General features: G+C 29.8%; 1 protein-coding gene across 4 annotated transcripts in view; it reads left to right on the top strand.

The window, feature by feature from the left end:
• The window catches only part of LOC122497803 (nuclear receptor subfamily 2 group C member 1-A), a 68,684-nt gene that overhangs the window by 35,928 nt on the left and 13,074 nt on the right, over positions 1 to 19,682 (top strand). The window contains exon 1 of one of the 4 annotated variants that reach the window (XM_043605103.1): positions 8,394 to 8,783. The exons of 2 other annotated variants lie outside the window; for them this stretch is intronic. Coding sequence is in view for 1 of the 2 variants with exons in the window: in XM_043605101.1 (XP_043461036.1) it covers positions 9,046 to 9,069 (24 nt within the window). In the remaining variant the exon portion in view is untranslated. Of the gene's footprint in view, positions 1 to 8,393; positions 8,784 to 8,894; positions 9,070 to 19,682 lie in introns of those variants that run through there. One more of the 4 variants, XM_043605101.1, reaches the window with a different exon arrangement.

The raw sequence follows: 19,682 nt of genomic DNA, 5'->3' as shown, positions 1-19,682 counted from the left end.
AATAAAGTGAAATACTATAAAAAAGTAGTGTCTGGAAATTATTTTTTCTTGTTTTTAGCATTTTTTAAAAGTTCACGAATTTTTCGTTAACGTTGACGAAAAGTTCGGAAACAGTACTATGTTTCTAGTGAAGGAGTTGATGAAATTTTGACGAACTGTGTTTGTTGATTTTCAAGAATTTTGTGTCCCATCCAAAAGTGATATACTAGTTCACGAGAGATTCGTGAACTTTTTTTTCCGTGTAACTTCTCCAACACTCAATTGTTTATAGTGTTTTTAACTAAAATTCTTCTACAGATAAATTATTTTTAATAATTAATCAAATACAATATGTTAAAAAATTTATCTAATTTCAGGAGAATTTGAATTATTAGGCATTTTTCAAAAATCTAAGATCTTTAGAATTTTTAATTAAACTCATTGAAAATTTTATTTATAATAATTCATATAAACCTACAATATTTATTTTTGAACGATTCTTTAGATTGACTAAATTATTCCATTGAATTTTTAAGTGACAATCCATGAATAAATTCAAAGAAGACCGACAAATCGGGCACCAAAGTCTTGATTGTACTTTGATTTGTACTTTAAAAATTTTGAATTCTAGTGATGCCAATGAAGTCCCATATAGCATACAGTTAGACAGTCTAAATTAGACCGTCCAGAAAAATCCCATATAGCATACAGTTAGACCGTCCAGATGCGTCTAGTTGGGGCAATCACTGGACTCCAGACTGCCCCGAAATTTTTCTACACGGGGCATAACTTTGAAGCGCATGTACTATATGCAGAAAAGTGCATTTTTCTGTATTACTTTTTATTGTTTTGCTTCACTTTATGTAAAAAGTACACTTTATTGCATAATATACAGTGTGCATCCCGTGCAGAAATTAAAATGTGGACCTGATAGGGTACTGGACAGTTTTCCCGATCTCTGGTGTGGCTCTGGGTACACAGGAAAAAAAAGTCTGACTCCGTTTACACCTTAAATTCAGCCCATACATAACATAATGAGGTATTATAGTCATTTTGACTAATTTAAAAGTGAAAATGATAAAAATAATATAATTTCAAGAATAGAAAAACTTAAAAAATTTTAAAAAATATAATCCAATCCAATCGACTTTGACACTGCCTTAATTCATTTTTCTTTTGGAAGTTGTCGCTCCTTTCTGCCTCCTTAATTTTATAATATTAATAAAGGTTTATAATTTTTGTTTTCAAATGTATAAGTAATAATTAATATTTATTTAATAAATATTTTATTCAAATTTATTAATTATGTTTAAAAAATAGTTATTAAATATTGAAGGTGTTAAATTTAACAATCTCTCCGAATCATTTTCTCACTTTAAGCTAATATAATATAAAATAATTATTATTATTAAAATAATATAATATATATACAGTACCGTCCGAAATTGTCAGTCCACCCATTTTTAAAGGAATGAAAAAAATTTTTTAAAATAAAATTCATGAAAACTAAAATTTTTTTTGGTTTATATTTTGAAAGACTATAAAATTTTGAAAAGAATAAGACCTCACAGAAGTCATTTGGACAAAATTTGTAGAAGATATTCTTAAAAATCGTCATTTTCAATGTTTTACAAAAATTTGAATAACTTCTAAAATAATGAACGCTTTTTAATAATCTTAGGCTTTTTTTAAAGGTCATTTTCTACGGAATAAGAATTACTTATAGGCATTAACCTATAATTTTTTATTTGGAATAAGCATGACGTCAAAGTTGGACAAAAAAATTGGAAAAATTTGAAATAATATTATTAAAAGAAAAATAATTATTTAAATTCAAACATATTTTTTTATTAAATTTTCTTGAAAAATCTACACCATATCATGTTTTATATATGTTCTAGAATAGTTTTTAGTACAAAAAATTTATTTCAAATTTTTCCAATTTTTTTGTCCAACTTTGACGTCATGCTTATTTAAAATAAAAAATTACAGGTTAATGCATATAAGTAATTCTTATTCCTTAGAAAATGACCTTTAAAAAAAGCCTAAGATTATTAAAAAGCGTTCATTATTTTAGAAGTTATTCAAATTTTTGTAAAACATTGAAAATGACGATTTTTAAGAATATCTTCTACAAATTTTGGCCAAATGACTTCTGTGAGGTCTTATTCTTTTCAAAATTTTATAGTCTTTCAAAATATAAACCAAAAAAAATTTTAGTTTTCATGAATTTTATTTTAAAAAATTTTTTTCATTCCTTTAAAAATGGGTGGACTGACAATTTTGGACGGTACTGTATTTATTTATTTATTTACAACATAAGATCCCACGATCCAAAGTAGATCATAAATGGGTAACGAGAAGTAGTACAATCTAATCGTAACTATATATATATATATATATATATATATATATATATATATATATATTTTTAAATTAAACAATATAAGTATAAATATATGTATAAATAAAATATATACAAGGGTCATTCTCACAATCGGGACACATGACACGTACATTAGATTTTTAAAAATAAATAATAATAATTTTTCAAAATCTTTACGTCCTAATAATAGCATTCATCATGATTTAATCGGATCCTATGAAAAATAAATCGAAAATTTGAAATATTTAAAGATACACGTGTTTATATAGCATAAAAACTCCCCTCCGTTACCGTTCATGAAGTAAGTTTCATTTATAGAAAAGGTATTATATTAATTCTGTAATACAAAAAAATCTTTTGCCCGGTAATATCTACTTATTATTTTATTTCTAATTCAATCATGAAAAATAAAGTAAAATATTTTTTAGTTATTTTTACCTAGAATTAAATTAGTTTTGTGCAGAAATAAAACTCCCCTCCGTTACCGCTCACAAATATAATTATAAAATATAAACAAAAACGATAAAATAGAAATAAATACATCAAAACTCTTTGTAGTGTCAGTATAGTTATGGTTATTGCATAAAATGATGAAACAAAATGAAAACAATTAGTTTTAAAAGAATCTTTAGTTTGTCAGTGTTCATCGACACAATAAAAACTCCCCTCCGTTACCGCAGTAAATTTAGTTTTTAGGACGTAAATAATAATAATTTTTAATAATCTTTAAAACATTGTTTTATTTAAAAACAAAGAAAACAAATGCTGTCATTAATTTATTTATAATATTTATTTTTTTATATTATAATCATAACATTTTGAAGCTGTATAATGGAAGAAAACTCCCCTCCGTTACCCATGGTATATTTCCATTACACAGCACGTAAATTACAGACTTTATTAATCATCGGATTCGCCTGAAAATCGTTACTCGGGGATTTTTAGAGTTGCTGATTACGAATATGATAATAATTTTTGAAAATTCAAAATGGCGGATCCAACATGGCGGACAATTTTTTAAAACATTCATCGGATTTGCTTGAAACTCGTTACTCGGGGGTTTTCGGGGTTGCTGATTACGAATCTCATGTCAGTTTTTGAAAATTCAAAATGGCGGATCCAATATGGCCGACATTTTTTTTAAAAACTGCTCAGATTTGCATAAAATTTGTTACTTGGTGGTTTTTAGGGTCGCTGATTACGAATCTGTTATTAGTTTTTAAAAATTCAAAATGGCGGATCCAACATGGCGGACACTTTTTGAAAAATTCATCGGATTTGCTTGAAACTTGTTATTAGTGGGTTTTCGGGGTCGCTGATTACGAATTTTGGATCAGTTTTAAAAAATTTTAAATGGCGGATCCAATATGGCGGATAATTTGAAGATTGATGCTATTCGATAGAAATTCGTTCCTCAGGGGTTTTTGGGGTCGCTGAATTCAAATTTGATGTTTGTTTTTGAAAATTGCAAATGGCTGATCTAGTATGAATAATTAATTAGATTGGCTTAAAACTTGTCGCTCTGGGGATTTCGGGATTTTGAATTTTCATAAACTGACATCGGATTCGTAATCAGCAACCCCGAAAACTCCCGAATAACGAGTTTCAAGCATACCCGAAGAATTTTTGAAAAAAGTGTCCACCATATTGGATCCGCCATTTTCAATTTTTAAAAACTATCTTGAAATTCATAATCAGCGACCCCGAAAACCCCCGAGTAACGAGTTTCAAGCAAATCCGTTAAATTTTTGAAGAAAGTGTCTGCCATATTGGATCCACCATTTTGGATTTTGAGAAACTGACATCGGATTCGTAATCGGCGACCCCTAAAACCCCTGAGTAACGAGTTTTAATTAATTTTCATCAATTTTGAAACCCATTTAGCTGCGAGAAATTTTCAACAAAAATTCTGATTAAAAAACATTAATTTTTAATAATAATGTTGATAAAGATTGTAACCACGTATTTTATAGGCTTATTAGGATCCCCCTTTTGCCAAAGGACTAATAATAAAAGTGAATTTTCAACTTTTTTTAAAATGAAATTTCAATTCTGAATTTGTTCATTTCTAGAGATTGACCCACAAACCAAATGATAAATTCATCCTATAAATTAATAATTATTAAAATTCATTAAGTATAATTTATTAATAATTGTTTATTCATTATTATTTTTTAAATTCATAATTTTTATTTTTAAATAAATGTATAATAATTAATTATTTAATAACTATTATTATTCGTTATTTATAATTTAGTTGTTATTATTAATAAATAAACTTTATTATAATATTGTACTTAAAGAAAAAAGAATTATATGTATTTTCGTTTTTTAAATGTTATTTTATAAAGTGTTTTAAAAGAACACGCTTTTTTAACTTAAATAACTGTTTTAAAAAAGTTAATTTTAAAAAATTAAATTTATTTACATGCTTTTAAAACGAGGAAAACTGTCGAGGCCCTGATCAGAGCCCTATTTCATATCTACCCAGGTAGAAATTGACGACCGGGATGGTACCGGCCCGGTACAAACGGCGGATTATAAGTGCCGGGGCGGTACCGGCATAAAACCGTAATTTTTACAGCCTCGGTACCGGCAAATTGCCGGATGATAACTACGGCAGGTATCCGGCATACGTACCGGGCCGGTACCGAATTGTCCACCGGGGCGGTACTGGCCCGGTTATTCTTGGAAGGCATTTAGTGCCGGTTTATTACCGGCTGCACAACCGGCTAAGTACTGGTCCAGTACCGGCATAAATCTGTTCATTCCACCGGCGCAGTACCGGTAAATTGCCGGATGATAACTTCGGTAGGTATCCGGCAACCGTACCGGGCCGGCACTGATGAATATCTGACACAGTACCGGGCCGGCACTAAAAAACAACCGGTGTGGTACCGGGCCGGTTAAAAAAATTACATTTCAGTCTGATTAATTGTTTAATTATTATTATTATTATCAATGTTATTATTAATTTTAAATTGGAAACAGTAAATATATTAAATGCTGAAACAGAGAAACATAAACAATTATAGAAAAATCTGAAGACTCGAGGAATTGAACTCAGGACCCTGAGGCTGCAAAGTCGACACCACATCCGCTAACCTAAACCTGCATATGGAAAGCAAATGCAAAGTGAGCTTATAAAGTCCAACCGACATTCCACCTGGCAGCAGTACCGGGCCGGCACTAATATTCAACCGGTGCGGTACCGGGCCAGTAGAAAGTATTAAGTAAATTTTTGTGCTGGGCGGGTGCTGGGCCGGCTCAAATATTATCACCGGCAAATCTCCTTCGTTCGTATAAAAACAAAACCAAATGGTAGTACCGGGCCGGTGCTGGGCAGGTAAAAATATTATCACCGGCAAATCTCCTCCGGCGATATAAAACCGAGCGAAATGACAGTACCGGGCCGGTGCTGGGCCGGTAAATATATTATCACCGTCAAATCTCCTTCGGCGGTATAAAACAGAGCGAAATGACAGTACCGGGCCGGTAAAAATATTATCACCGTCAAATCTCCTTCGGCGGTATAAAACAGAGCGAAATGACAGTACCGGGCCGGTAAAAATATTATCACCGTCAAATCTCCTTCGGCGGTATAAAACAGAGCGAAATGACAGTACCTGGCCGGTGCTGGGCCGGTAAATATATTATCACCGTCAAATCTCCTTCGGCGGTATAAAACAGAGCGAAATAACAGTACCGGGCCGGTGCTGGGACGGTAAAAATATTATCACCGGCAAATCTCCTTCGGCGGTATAAAACAGAGCGAAATAACAGTACCGGGCCGGTGCTGGGACGGTAAAAATATTATCACCGGCAAATCTCCTTCGGCGGTATAAAACAGAGCGAAATAACAGTACCGGGCCGGTGCTGGGACGGTAAAAATATTATCACCGGCAAATCTCCTTCGGCGGTATAAAACAGAGCGAAATGACAGTACCGGGCCGGTGCTGGGACGGTAAAAATATTATCACCGGCAAATCTCCTTCGGCGGTATAAAACAGAGCGAAATGACAGTACCGGGCCGGTGCTGGGCCGGTAAAAATATTATCACCGGCAAATCTTCTTCGGCGGTATAAAAACAGAAGTAAATTATAGTACCGGGCCGGTGCTGGGCCAGATATTTTTTATCAACCGGCCCGGTACACACTACCAGTACCGGTACAAATCCACATTTACCACCGGGCCGGTACTGGGCCGGTATTTATTTCATATCCGGCCCGGTACCTTTTTGCCGGTACCGGCATAAGTCTGACTTTACAACCGGTTCGGTACCATGCCGGTCGTTAGTGCTGGCACATCTCCAACTTTTCTGCCTGGGTAGTGAACACCTCACTTGGGGTTTTGGCCAGAAATTCTGGTCAAACCCACAAAATAAAAAAATTATTAAAACGATAGTATAATTACTCCCTTTAATTGTATTCTTCAATTGTTCATTATTTTTTATTAAAAGTAATTTTAGAGATTTAATTTTTTTTACACTTTATTTAAACAAGGAAAAGTGTCGAGGCCCTGATCAGTACCCTATCTAAAATCTAATGAACACCCTACCTGGGGTTCTGGCTAGGAATTCTAGTTAAACCCATAAAATAAAAAAATTATTAAATAACTAAAATAATGATTGCCTTTTATTGTTAAATAGCTTTTATAACAAAAAGTAATTCTAAAAACTTTATTAAAAAAAAAATGTTAATAGGGAAAACTGTCGAGGCCCCGACCAGAACCCTGTTTTAAATAGGGCAAAGTGGGGCATATTCTGCACGGGATAGTGTACAGCAAAGTAGTGGAAAATCTGTAGAAAACAACACTTTTCTGCATTATAGTTTCCAGTATATGCAGAGATTAGCCATACTTTGTGCTGCATTTACATTAAAGAAACGCGACACTTTTCCAGCAGGTGTCACACAAAAAAATCTCTTTTTATCCCACATGCACAAAAACGGCGCTTTCTGATAGCAGCCGACAGGGAGGAAAGTCATTCATTTCTTCGACCGTATGAAAATGGCGGCCGTGTTCTCCCAAGGGCAAGAAAATTAGCTGTTCACATGCATTTTTCTTGCCCAAGGGAGAAATCGGCCGCCATTTTCATACAAATCGAACAAGTGAATGACTTTTACTCCCTGTCGTCTGCTATCTGAAATTGCCGCTTTTGTGCATTAGGAATAAAAAATATCGTAAGTAACACGAGAATAAAGGCAGCCAATTTCTTTACAATGATTTTTGTGACACTCGTTCCGGTCTCGGGGCGCCTACGGCGCCCTCGACCTCCACTCGTGTCACAAAAATCACCGTAAAGAAATGGCTGCCTTTCTCCTCTTGTTGCTTAATATACTATTTTGTGTTGACAAAACCGTTGTTATGTTATGATACTGAAGAATAAGAAATAAATTAAATCTTGATAAATGAAGTTGTAAGCAAAAAGCAGGAAGTATTTGTCGATCGACAATCCGTGGACTAAATTATTCCATTATCCGAATTCTTATTCTCAGTCTTTACAGTACAGAATTTCAACAATGATTCTCACTCACAGTTTTATTGAGGATATGTGCTTCTTTCTGCCGCTATAATGATTCTTATACATAGAAAATGGAACTAAAGTATTATCTAAGGGACCATCCATAAAGTACGTTAACATTTTAGGGGGGAGGGGGCGTTAAAAATAGAAGGAAAAAGGATTCTGCATGTTATCTCTTGGTTACTTAACAGAAGGTCTAAGATTCAAGGCAAGCGGTCTATTTTTCACTATATACACACGAACGAGAAGAAGGGGGGGACCACTCCCATCTTTTTCCCGAAGAGAAGGTAAATATCGAAGAAATAAATTATAATTGATGCAAATTAAATTGTCAAAAAAGGCATAAGAAGAATTACGATCTTAATAATGGTAACAAGAATCGTGATTCGCGTGTGGTGACATAATCATAAATGTGAGAGCAATATCATTGCGAGACCGGATGAAAACGCACCTGGTCGCTGTGGTATCGATAGAGAACGGCCTGGCTACTTGTCTGTGTGGCGAAGCAGTCTGCCTGCCTGCGTTCACCTGCGTTCACCTGCGCAAGGTTGCAGGCTTTAAGCTCTCCGGCATTTCGAACTGTAACGACACGGTGTCGACATCCTCGTTGTGTATCCATTCAGCCTTGTGCAATTCATCATTTCGCGCCACGGATTTTATCGCTTTGATAAATATTTCCACCCTCTTTCCCTCTCCCACTTCTCTAATGCTAAATAAATAAAGTGTGTTTCTGTGCTTGTGAATGTGTCTGTTTCTGTTCTTTTTTCTAAATAATAAATAGTGTCGGTATTTGCAACCGCGCGTCTCGATCATCCAACAGCTAAGGTTTTCTTTTTCGAAGAATGTGCGTAACCCGAACGCCGACACGCAACGCTGATATGAACGAACCAGTAACAGGTAGCGACGGTAGCGTATATCAGAATAAAAATTATTTACGGAAATTAGAAGATATTTCCACTTTTTAATTCATTCCGTTTTTGATTTTTACTTTTTTCTTTTTTTTTTCTCGGAGTGACGATAACGGAGGAAATTTTTTTTTTAAATTCTCCACAAATCTTGTGAAAGAAGTGATCGAAAATGTAGCACGTAATGGCCACTTTGATACACTTGGATACACTTTCAACTCGAAGTGACCTTTCGTGGTTAGGTACGGCGGCCGATGGTGAATGGTAGGAACCTGACGGTAACGTATCTCATCAACGCTTTCTTTCTTGCAATGAGATTATAAAACTCGACTCAGTTTTGCCTATAGTTAAAACCCATTTTTGTCGTGTCATTGTTCTCATTATCAAAAAACAGTGGTAGCAACACTTGTTCCCATGCAAGATTCTCTTTTAAGGACTTTTTTTCGTTTCTTTAAAAAACAGAATCGACTGTATGAAACTAAAGGACTCTAAAGGTCTGATATTATTTAACTCTGTTAAATAATACCATAAAAAATAGATCAGAAAACAATAAAGATGTTTCAGGAAATTAAGAATGCAAATATGAGACATTATTCCTGAACTGCCCCAAAAATAAAAAAAAGTTCTTGGATTTCCTTTATACTTTGGAAATATGTTACCCTAGTAGGTACAGGTTACTACACCAATTTACAGGTCCAACCCCCCACCCCAATCAAAAGGGTGGGGGGTTGAAATTTCAGCTTCAACTCGAACATGCATTCTTTAAACATTTGTAGTTTCTACTTAAATTATTCAATTAAAAAAAGTAAGTAGTGTTTTAGAAAGGTTTTTTTGTGTACTTTTAAAATATTTTATTTATATAATAAAAAAAAAAATTTTTTTGCAAAAATTTTTTAAAATAAATAGTTTTTTGCAATTTTGTGCAAGTTCGGTAGTTTTTATTTTCTTTTTAATAATCTCAAATGAAAGCTTGGGAATTCCCCTAAAAGAAGATATAAGTCTGAAAATGGGCCGAAACAATTTGCCAAAGATATAGTGTAATAAGTAAAATTTGTCCGTCCGCTCGCGCACTCCAGCGCGATGAACAGTGGGATTTTTTTTCAACTTACTATTGAAAATTGTCTAGAAACTACAAATTTTATCGGATGTTGAAGTTCTTGATTTAAAATTACTAAGAGATCCATCAAAGTCGATTTTTGAATTTTTAATTGTTTATTTTTTTCTTGTTACTCAAAAATTTGACAAATTACAATATTTTTAGAAAAAATCATGTTAGTTTTTTTATTTTTCCATTACACATGATCGAAATCAATTTAAATTAGTCTAGTATGACCACCGGACAATTAATAAAGCATAATACAATTTATTTAAATTGTTGCAAACAATGTTAATTAACAAATAGATTACTTCGGACCTTCTTCATAAAAAAAATTGGTTTTTTTTGCAGACAAGTTTAAATTTATGTCTAATTTAGTAAAAAAAACTATTTTACAGTTAAAAATTATCATTAATATTAACAATTATATAAACAATAATCAACTTCCTTTTGTATTTGTAAACATTTTCGTCATTTTTCAAACTTTAAATATTTATATCATATGTACATTCTTTCAAAAATTTAAAAAATTTATTTGCTTAAACAGTTACATTTGTTATAAACAAATTTTTCATTTTTAAACAAATAATTAGCTTTTTTCATCAAACAAAATTTTTTCCTTTTTTATATTTACTATCATAAAAAAGAACGCCTTAATGAAATGGGAATACTATAAATTATTCATTTAATTCTAACGAACATTATAAGTTAACAAATATTTAACTTTGTTCTTTTTTCACAGAAAAAATTTAAATTTAAAAAAAATTTAATTTAATTTAATTTTTAATTTAATTTTTAAATTTTTTATTTATTTTTTTTTTATTTTTTTACATAAATTTAAACTTGTCTGCAAAAAAACCAATTTTTTTTATGAAGAAGGTCCGAAGTAATCTATTTGTTAATTAACATTGTTTGCAACAATTTAAATAAATTGTATTATGCTTTATTAATTGTCCGGTGGTCATACTAGACTAATTTAAATTGATTTCGATCATGTGTAATGGAAAAATAAAAAAACTAACATGATTTTTTCTAAAAATATTGTAATTTGTCAAATTTTTGAGTAACAAGAAAAAAATAAACAATTAAAAATTCAAAAATCGACTTTGATGGATCTCTTAGTAATTTTAAATCAAGAACTTCAACATCCGATAAAATTTGTAGTTTCTAGACAATTTTCAATAGTAAGTTGAAAAAAAATCCCACTGTTCATCGCGCTGGAGTGCGCGAGCGGACGGACAAATTTTACTTATTACACTATATCTTTGGCAAATTGTTTCGGCCCATTTTCAGACTTATATCTTCTTTTAGGGGAATTCCCAAGCTTTCATTTGAGATTATTAAAAAGAAAATAAAAACTACCGAACTTGCACAAAATTGCAAAAAACTATTTATTTTAAAAAATTTTTGCAAAAAAAATTTTTTTTTTATTATATAAATAAAATATTTTAAAAGTACACAAAAAAACCTTTCTAAAACACTACTTACATTTTTTAATTGAATAATTTAAGTAGAAACTACAAATGTTTAAATAATGCATGTTCGAGTTGAAGCTGAAATTTCAACCCCCCACCCTTTTGATTGGGGTGGGGGGTTGGACCTGTAAATTGGTGTAGTAACTTTTACCTACTAGGGTAACATATTTCTAAAGTATAAAGGAAATCCAAGAACTTTTTTTTATTTTTGGGGCAGTTCAGGAATAATGCCTCATATACAAATTCTCGGAAATAATGTTATCGGTTCATATCATTCATCATCATATCATATTGGTTAATAAAATGTTAAATACAAAAGCTTAACTATAAATATTTAACTCTTTTGTTATTCAATTTTTGCTACTCTAATTCCTGCTCTACTTTATGATATTTTCTTTTATTAAAATAGTGTCTGTTATTCTAAATTTAAGTAATAAGGAAGTGATTTATTATGAAAAAGTATACCAATATATTAGGCATTTTTAGTTTCATTTACGAAACTGAAGTTAGCAACGTTCACGTCGACGAAATTAATTAAAAAAGCTCGAATTTTCCAGTAAATCATTCTTTTCTTTCGAAATTTATAAGAATAAGAGAAATGAATTTTTTGGTTTTATATCAAGATTAGAGAAAATAAGACTATTCGTATAATCTATATGCTCAGTTTATCTTCATTTCGTAAACTTATCTCTTGTCTAATATATCAATAAATTAGGAAATATTCATTATTTATGGCCTTTAACCTCCACCGGTACAATAAATCCTAGGTAGATTTCGTCTGAGATTATAATTTTGAACACTAAAAATCTTTGCTAACAGAGTATCATAACTATATTTTTAAATTTCTTACAATTTCTCCTGACATATATCAATTTTAAATTTGGAAATAGAAAATAATTTTTTTAATTTACTCACAGTTTTTCTAAGGACATCAAATTGAGACAAAAGTCTCAATTCTTAATTAGAATAAGAGACAAAAGTCTCTTATTCTTGAGAAAAATTATGCCCTATCATTAGAAGAGCAAAAAATTCTGAAATCATGAAAAAAATTCAATTTTCTAAAAACAGTGGAATATTTCTTTTTTAAATATTTTATCCTTGAAAACGGAACTGTTGCAAAGCTGATTTTCTGCAAAAATGATTTCCTTTCTAAAATTGCCTTAGCAACAAAAGCATTATCTATATATATATATATATATATATATAATATAAATGATGTTGCGTGAATAAGAGAAGCATCTAAAATTCAAGATCGTGATTATTGGTCAGGGTTCCATTCACACATTATGCCTCTCGCTCAATTATTATACTTTTATTTTTTATATAGACGCGAAAAGAAGAGAAAAAATGACCGCAACTTGCAAAATATACAATCGAATAGAATTTGTTTTTGAAATTTTTGAAGAAAATTATTTTCACTTTCAAGTTTCGTGCTCTCTAAATTTGAATCAGTTAAAAATTATAGTTTTAACTACAACAATCAGTAAGTGCCTTTTTGATTTTAAATCAGTTATATATATTTAACTGATTCAAATTTAGAGAGTGAAGAAATGTCTCTAAATATAATTAAGAAAATACGATTTTTTCGATTTTTTCTCTAAAGAATATTTTTTGCTTGTGTTCTATATTTGAAATAAGAGCTTTAGCAAAGATCTATAACGAGTTTTCCTAGTTTCTGTCAAGGCACCTATATGTATAATTGGAGCCTAATTTAAAAGATATAAAATTATAAATATTAAACTATTATTTTACACTCAGAAAAAAATTATGTTTACTATTAACTTAAGAATTGATGCCAGAAATGTGGATCACATCATAAATTGATCAAAATTTTTGGTATCAATTTAATTCACTTTAGCACCAGTTTGATACTTTCAAAAAAAGTTTGTTTAAATCAAATACTATTTTTTTTGTATAAACCTTTTTTTTAGATCACTTCAAGTAAAGTTTATTTAACCTAAACAAATATTTATTCGACTTAAGTAAACATTTGGTTTAGCTTAATAAATAATTTAATAAATTTAGGTCCATGAAGTTGGCCTAGTCGACGCTGAGAGTCGATAACATTTTTCTCAACACAAAATACAAAAATAAAAGAGTCGAACAATTTTTTCAATAGTTGCAGGTTAACAGACTTTTAACTCCCTAGGTGGATTAAGAGAAATGAAATAAATTAGTGACATTTTTGTCTCTAAAGACCCGAAATAATAATTTTTGACACTGAGCTTATAGACGATAACTTCAGGGATTTATAAATTTTAAAGAAAGAATTTAGTTAGGCCTAAATTTAGTCATTAGGCTTTTGACTCAACCAAAAATTTGGTCGTTTCAAACAAATTTTTTTATGAGTGTGTTTTACTTTTTATTAAATAAAAAACACAAGAAGTAAATATAATCAATCGAAAATGACCATAGTTTTTATTACTATACTTGGATTATTTTTCGAATGTTTTGAATTCTTCAACCTGTTCGAATATTTCGAATACTTCGAAAAGAGAATTTAGAAAATAGATTTTCGAAAAGATACAAAGAATAATATCGAGTAAAATGTTTTTCTTTGGGTGTTAAGAAGAGTCATCAACCCAAGAATCAGGAGAGGTCTTGGGGCCATCTCTTTCACCTCTGAAAACACTCGAAAGGAGGGAAAATATAAGAAGCAGGAGAATGCGACAAGAGTAAATGCTCTAGTTTTAGTTCTTGCAACATGCCTTCACCTAAGTCTGCATACTTCAGGTGCATTGAAACCTGTGCAAAGATTGGCCTAATCTCCTCAAGAGCTTAGAAGGATTCCATTTTATATCACTTCTCTCTCCCATTCTTTTTTCTTCGTTACATATTTTAACAAAAAACAAAACGTAAATTTCAACTTTTATTATTTTTTTAATATATTTCCAACTTCATGAATATTCCTTTTTTCTCTATACATAAATATCTGCCGTCTGTTAAATATTTAACTGTATAAGCGAGAAAAATGTTATTATTTAACGCAAAACTTTCTGTTGTATCCATATTTTAAATTTTAATTACATAGCCAAAAATTTTGTTCAATTTTTGACTTGATCCACATTTTTTTTATCAATTCGTTGCAATTTGCTATACTTTTAAGTTAAGAGTGTAAAGATATATAAATTCAGTTAAATTATTTTAATTGAATGTAATCTATATGAATAAATAATTAATATAAATGAATACTTTTGTTATTAATTAATATTAATATAAATTAATAATAATAATTTTAATGTGATAAAAAAAACAATACCTAATTTGTTGATTTAAATGCAGTTGAATTGCCGTTAATAATTATGAGTGAAGTAGTAAATTGACCTGATCAAATGACTCTCTTGGGTCGTAACTGTGCGCAACTATTAGTGCGCAAATTTCAAGGTCAAATATTTTCAGACCAGGATGACCAGGATATATAATACACCTGTATTTGTATAATAAAATAATAATATTCTCATCACGATTTTATTTCATTGTAATCAATATGTCTATTATATTGTTATATACAAAATAGTGAACGAATATTATAATGAATTCGGGAAGATAATATTAGTTTCAAGTCGAGCTCGCAGGTCAAGAGGCGGAAATAACCTCAAAAAATGTTTAAACGCACAGGTCTAATACCAGACGAAGAAAAATCGAAATTTAGGTCATAATTACAAGGAGTGAAAATAAACTGAGATCAAAATGCAGAAACGTCAATAATCGAGGGTAATAATAATAATAAATAAAAATAATAAGTCAAGATTGACTAAACCTCCTAATTTAGGTCAAAAGTCAGAATTAAATTTTTATTTTCAACAATATTTTAGTAGAAAAATGTTTTTGAAAGTTTTTTAATAATTGTGTGGAAAAAAATTTATCAATCAATCCAAGTCAGTCATTTTTTAATAATTATTTTATATTTTATAATAATTATTATTTAGTTTAGTTTTTTTAGTTATTTATTTTTTTATATTTTTTATTTTCTTTAGTTTTAGTCAGTTTAGTTTTTTTAGTCATTTTGAATTTTGTTTACTTAGTCCTTTATTTTTAAATATTTTTTATTTTATTTTTACTTTCAATTAGTTTAGTTTTTTGAGTTATTTACTTTTCTAATTTTTTGTTTAGTTTTTTTCAGTTTTAAGTATTAGTTTAGTTATTAAATTCCGAATATCTTTGCTATTTAGATATCAAAAAGCAAAGAATATATAAAAATACAATAAAGATGTAAACTTTAAGGATGTATTATATTCATTTTATGCGTCAGCAATTTTTCACGTTATAATTAGATGTTCTCTCTCTCTCTCTCTCTCTCTCTCTCTCTCTCTCTCTTTGTGTTTGGAAACATATGGAGCAAATGAGGAGTGGAATTATTTTTACTTTAAATTTACGAGTAATTTATATTTTATAGATTAGAAAAAAAAAATTTTAAAAAGAAGAATTAGGAATTTTTGTTGTCTATAAAAAAATAGTATTTGCAAATAGAATTTTACTATCTTTGATAATTTAATATCAATAATTTTATATCAAAATGTATTATTTCATTTTTTAATATAATATAGGGGAGACTGGGGCGAAAGGTTAAATTTTGCATAAATGATTTTTTTAGACAATATAATCCGCTTAGATGCAAATATTTATATATCAATATTGTAGGGCAACTTATCCTCTACAACTTTCAATAAAAAAGTTTCTGATATTTTCGCATAAAATACATGTTTTGTCCTTTTTTGAAAATTTTGTTTTTTTTTAACTTTTCGCCCCATATATGCTGGGGCGAAATGTTAAATTCTATTTTTAGCCTACCAAAACTATTTTCTGATAGGTGCGTTAAGTAAAAGATAAGTTAAATTCAGGGTGTCTAGCGTCCGGGAAAAACGGGAAAACCGGGAATTTGCCGGGAATTTAGTTCGACCGGGAAAAACCCGGGAAATTTCCGGGAATTGAAAAAATATCCGGGAATTTTTGGAAATTTTCTCTAATTCATTAAAATCTATAAAAAAAATTTCAATTTAAGGTAGTTCTCCGGATGCTACTCTTTTAAAAATTGATTTTCGATAGATTTTCTTCAAATTTTGAAGAAATATTTCTTCGGATGCCTTTTCAATGTGATAGAAACTTCAAAACCTTTTGCCATGTCAAAAAACGAGATATTGTGGTTGACATTTTTTATTTTTAACATAAACGCATGGAAAAGTGAAAGTTTGAACTTGAATAAGTCAAAATTTAGCATCGCAAAGGGTTTTGAAATTTTTACCACATTTAAAGGGCACCAAAAGATAAACATTTCCTCAAAATTTGAAGAAAATAAATTTTTACAAGAGTAGAAGCCAGAGAACTACCTTCAGTCTTATATTTTTCAAAAATGAAAAAAAGATATATTATAAGTATATAGGCAATTTCACGTTAAATTTCAGTCCACATTTTCAATTAGGATGAAAATATATTATTGTAAATATATTTTTTCATTTTTTATAGGTAACCAAATTTTTGGATTTTTAAAAATAGACTCTAAAATCTATAACTCTAAAACTATTGAATTTAGAAAACTTATCTAATACATACTTACAAATAATAAGGATAGTTTGCAAAAAATATGTTGGTCCCCCTATAGAATAGAAAAATAAAGGATACGTATACCTTTTTTCTAAAAGGAATAAATAAAATATAAAGTAAAGTAGAAGAAGAAGAAGAAGGAAATCTTTACTTTTCTTTACTTTATTATACTTGGCTTAAAATGAAAAAGGAGTTATACACTCCATATACTATAAATAAAATATACTTGTGACGTAGAATTGACCGTATATTATTATTATTTATATAATTGTTGCATACATTTTTAACATTTTAAAGACTTCAATTAAAAGTTTAATTATAAATCCTAATATTTTTAACTTATTGCAGTTGAACCTCAGTGACTTTTAATGTAAATATCTAAAAGAAGACATAAATGCCATTGGGTATTGCAAAATAATTCAAAAATAATCATTTATCCACAAATATAAAAAAAATAATTGCAATTTCTATTATTTGAACTTTTGATTATCTGAACCAGATCCTGCCTGAATTAGTTCGTATAATTCAGTTTCCACTGTATTTAAAAAATTATGAAATTTTAATAGTATAGTCATTACACTGCAAAAACAAGTGTCTCATTTTGAGACGTTTTGTCCCATATTTGAAACAGATATGTGTCTCATTTTAAGACGTTTCAAAGTGTCTTACACATTTAGCAATGCATTTTGAGACACGAAATGTGTTTCGAGTATCCGTCTCACACTAAGAAGACGTTTTACGTGTCTTATACGCATTGAGTTACCTTTAATGTCTTAAAATGAGACACGAGATGAAATTAAATGTCTCAATATAAAACAGATTTTGTATCTCAATGGTTTAAACACTTAAAGCAACTCATTCTAAGACACGAGTGAGATACCAGTTTTTGCAGTGTAATGTCTTAAAAATAAATCCGGGAATAATTTAGTTTTAGGTCCGGGAAAACCGGGATTTTGCCGGGAATTTGAAAATCATAATTCGCTAGACACCCTGCTGACTTTAAGTTAAAGTATACGTAAACAAGTAATTTAGTTAATAAAAGATCTGTGTTTATTTAACAAAAGCTTTAGAACAGTCGAACAGTTATAAAGTTAATAAACTAAAATTTCAAAAAAAAAATTTTTTGGTTTATTTCACGTGAACAGTCTTGTTTTTTGACAGAGTACTTGCCTAATGTCAAATAAATAATTTTTAAACAAATAAACCCAAAAAAACGAAAAATGTAAAAAATATTTTTAATAACATGTAAAAATACATTTAATATTTCGCCCCAGGGTGCATTTTTGGCTTCAACAAAAAATATAAATAATATGACTAAAGATATTTAGCAAATACCTTTAGGTATCTCTTCAGGGGACCCAAATAAGGACCTAAGAAAATTCAAAAAATATATACTTAAAAGTTGATATTTTCTTTTACGAAAAAATTTTCAGAAGTAGGGTGAAAACAAACTTTAAATATGGACACCACAAAAATGAACAGAATGTCACATAACTCTGGACATTTATTTAGAGTGATAACACCCTTCTATAATTAAAATTGCAATGCTCTACACAGAAAAAAATGCGAATGGTAAAAACAACCACATTTGTGTAGTTAGAAAAAAAGTAGTTAAAACTACCATATTCAGCAGCATTTTAACTACACTTCCTCAGTTAGTGGAACCAAAATGAAGTAGTTGGTTTTATGTAGTTAAAATAACTACTTTACGTAGTTGAAATAACTAACAGATGCTTGTAAATGGCTCAACTATAGTGTAGTAGTAAAAACTATTGTTAAAAATAGTTAATTTTACTATTGTGGTAGCAAAAATAACTATTTTGTATTAGTTGCAAACAAAATGAGACTTACTGTTTTTATACAGTAAATACAACCTCTGAAAGTTGTTACTTTTATGATTTATGTAGTTAAAACAACTATTTCTTACTAGTTGCAGAGAAAGAAAGAAATTTACTGTTTTCATATAGTAAAATCAATTGTTGAAAATAGTTATTTTTACTATTTATGCAGTTGAAAAGATCATTTTTTTCTACAGAGAAAAAACGTGAGTGGTAAAAACATCCACATATGTGCAGTTAAAAAAAAATAGTTAAAACTACCATATTCAGCAGCATTTCAACTAAACTTCCATAGTTAGTGGAACTAAAATTGAATAGTAGGTTTTATGTAGTTAAAATTACTACTACACGTTATGATTGTAAATAACTCAACAATAGTGCAGTAGTTAAAAGTACTGTTAAAAATAGTTATTTTCGGAATTTCTGCAGTAGAAATATCCATTTCTTGCTATTTGCAAAATAAATTAAAATTTACTGTTCCAAAGAGTAAAAACAACCGCTGGAGTTTGTTATTTTTGTGTTTAATGTAGTTAAAAGAACCAATTCTTACTAGCTTTTAATAATTTATCTCTATGGTGGTAAGAAACATTTATTTTTATGTTATTTTTACTATATGAAAATAGTAAGTTTAATTTTTTTATAACTAGTAAAAAGTGGATAATTTTACTACAGAAATTCTAAAAATAACTATTTTCAACAGTACTTTTAACTACTGCACTATCGTTGAGTCATTTAAAATCATATGCTGGCTACATTTCAACTAAGTCCTTGAGCTTAAAAAATTAGTTACTGCAACTAAACGGAGTAGTTATTATGACTGAATCTAAGAAGAATGTCCTCAAGTACAATGCCAGTCATCGTAGCGTGCGAGCGTGGTTAGGTGGTTAGGTTATCGGTTTGCGAATGTTAGGGTCGTGCGTTCAATCCCCGGCGTTTGGGGA

This window comes from Leptopilina heterotoma, unplaced genomic scaffold, assembly GCF_015476425.1.
Source record: "Leptopilina heterotoma isolate Lh14 unplaced genomic scaffold, ASM1547642v1 Lhet_14, whole genome shotgun sequence".
Taxonomy (NCBI): Eukaryota; Metazoa; Arthropoda; class Insecta; order Hymenoptera; family Figitidae; genus Leptopilina; species Leptopilina heterotoma.
Note: the sequence above shows the minus strand (reverse complement) of the source record. Positions and strands in the feature narration are given on the sequence as shown.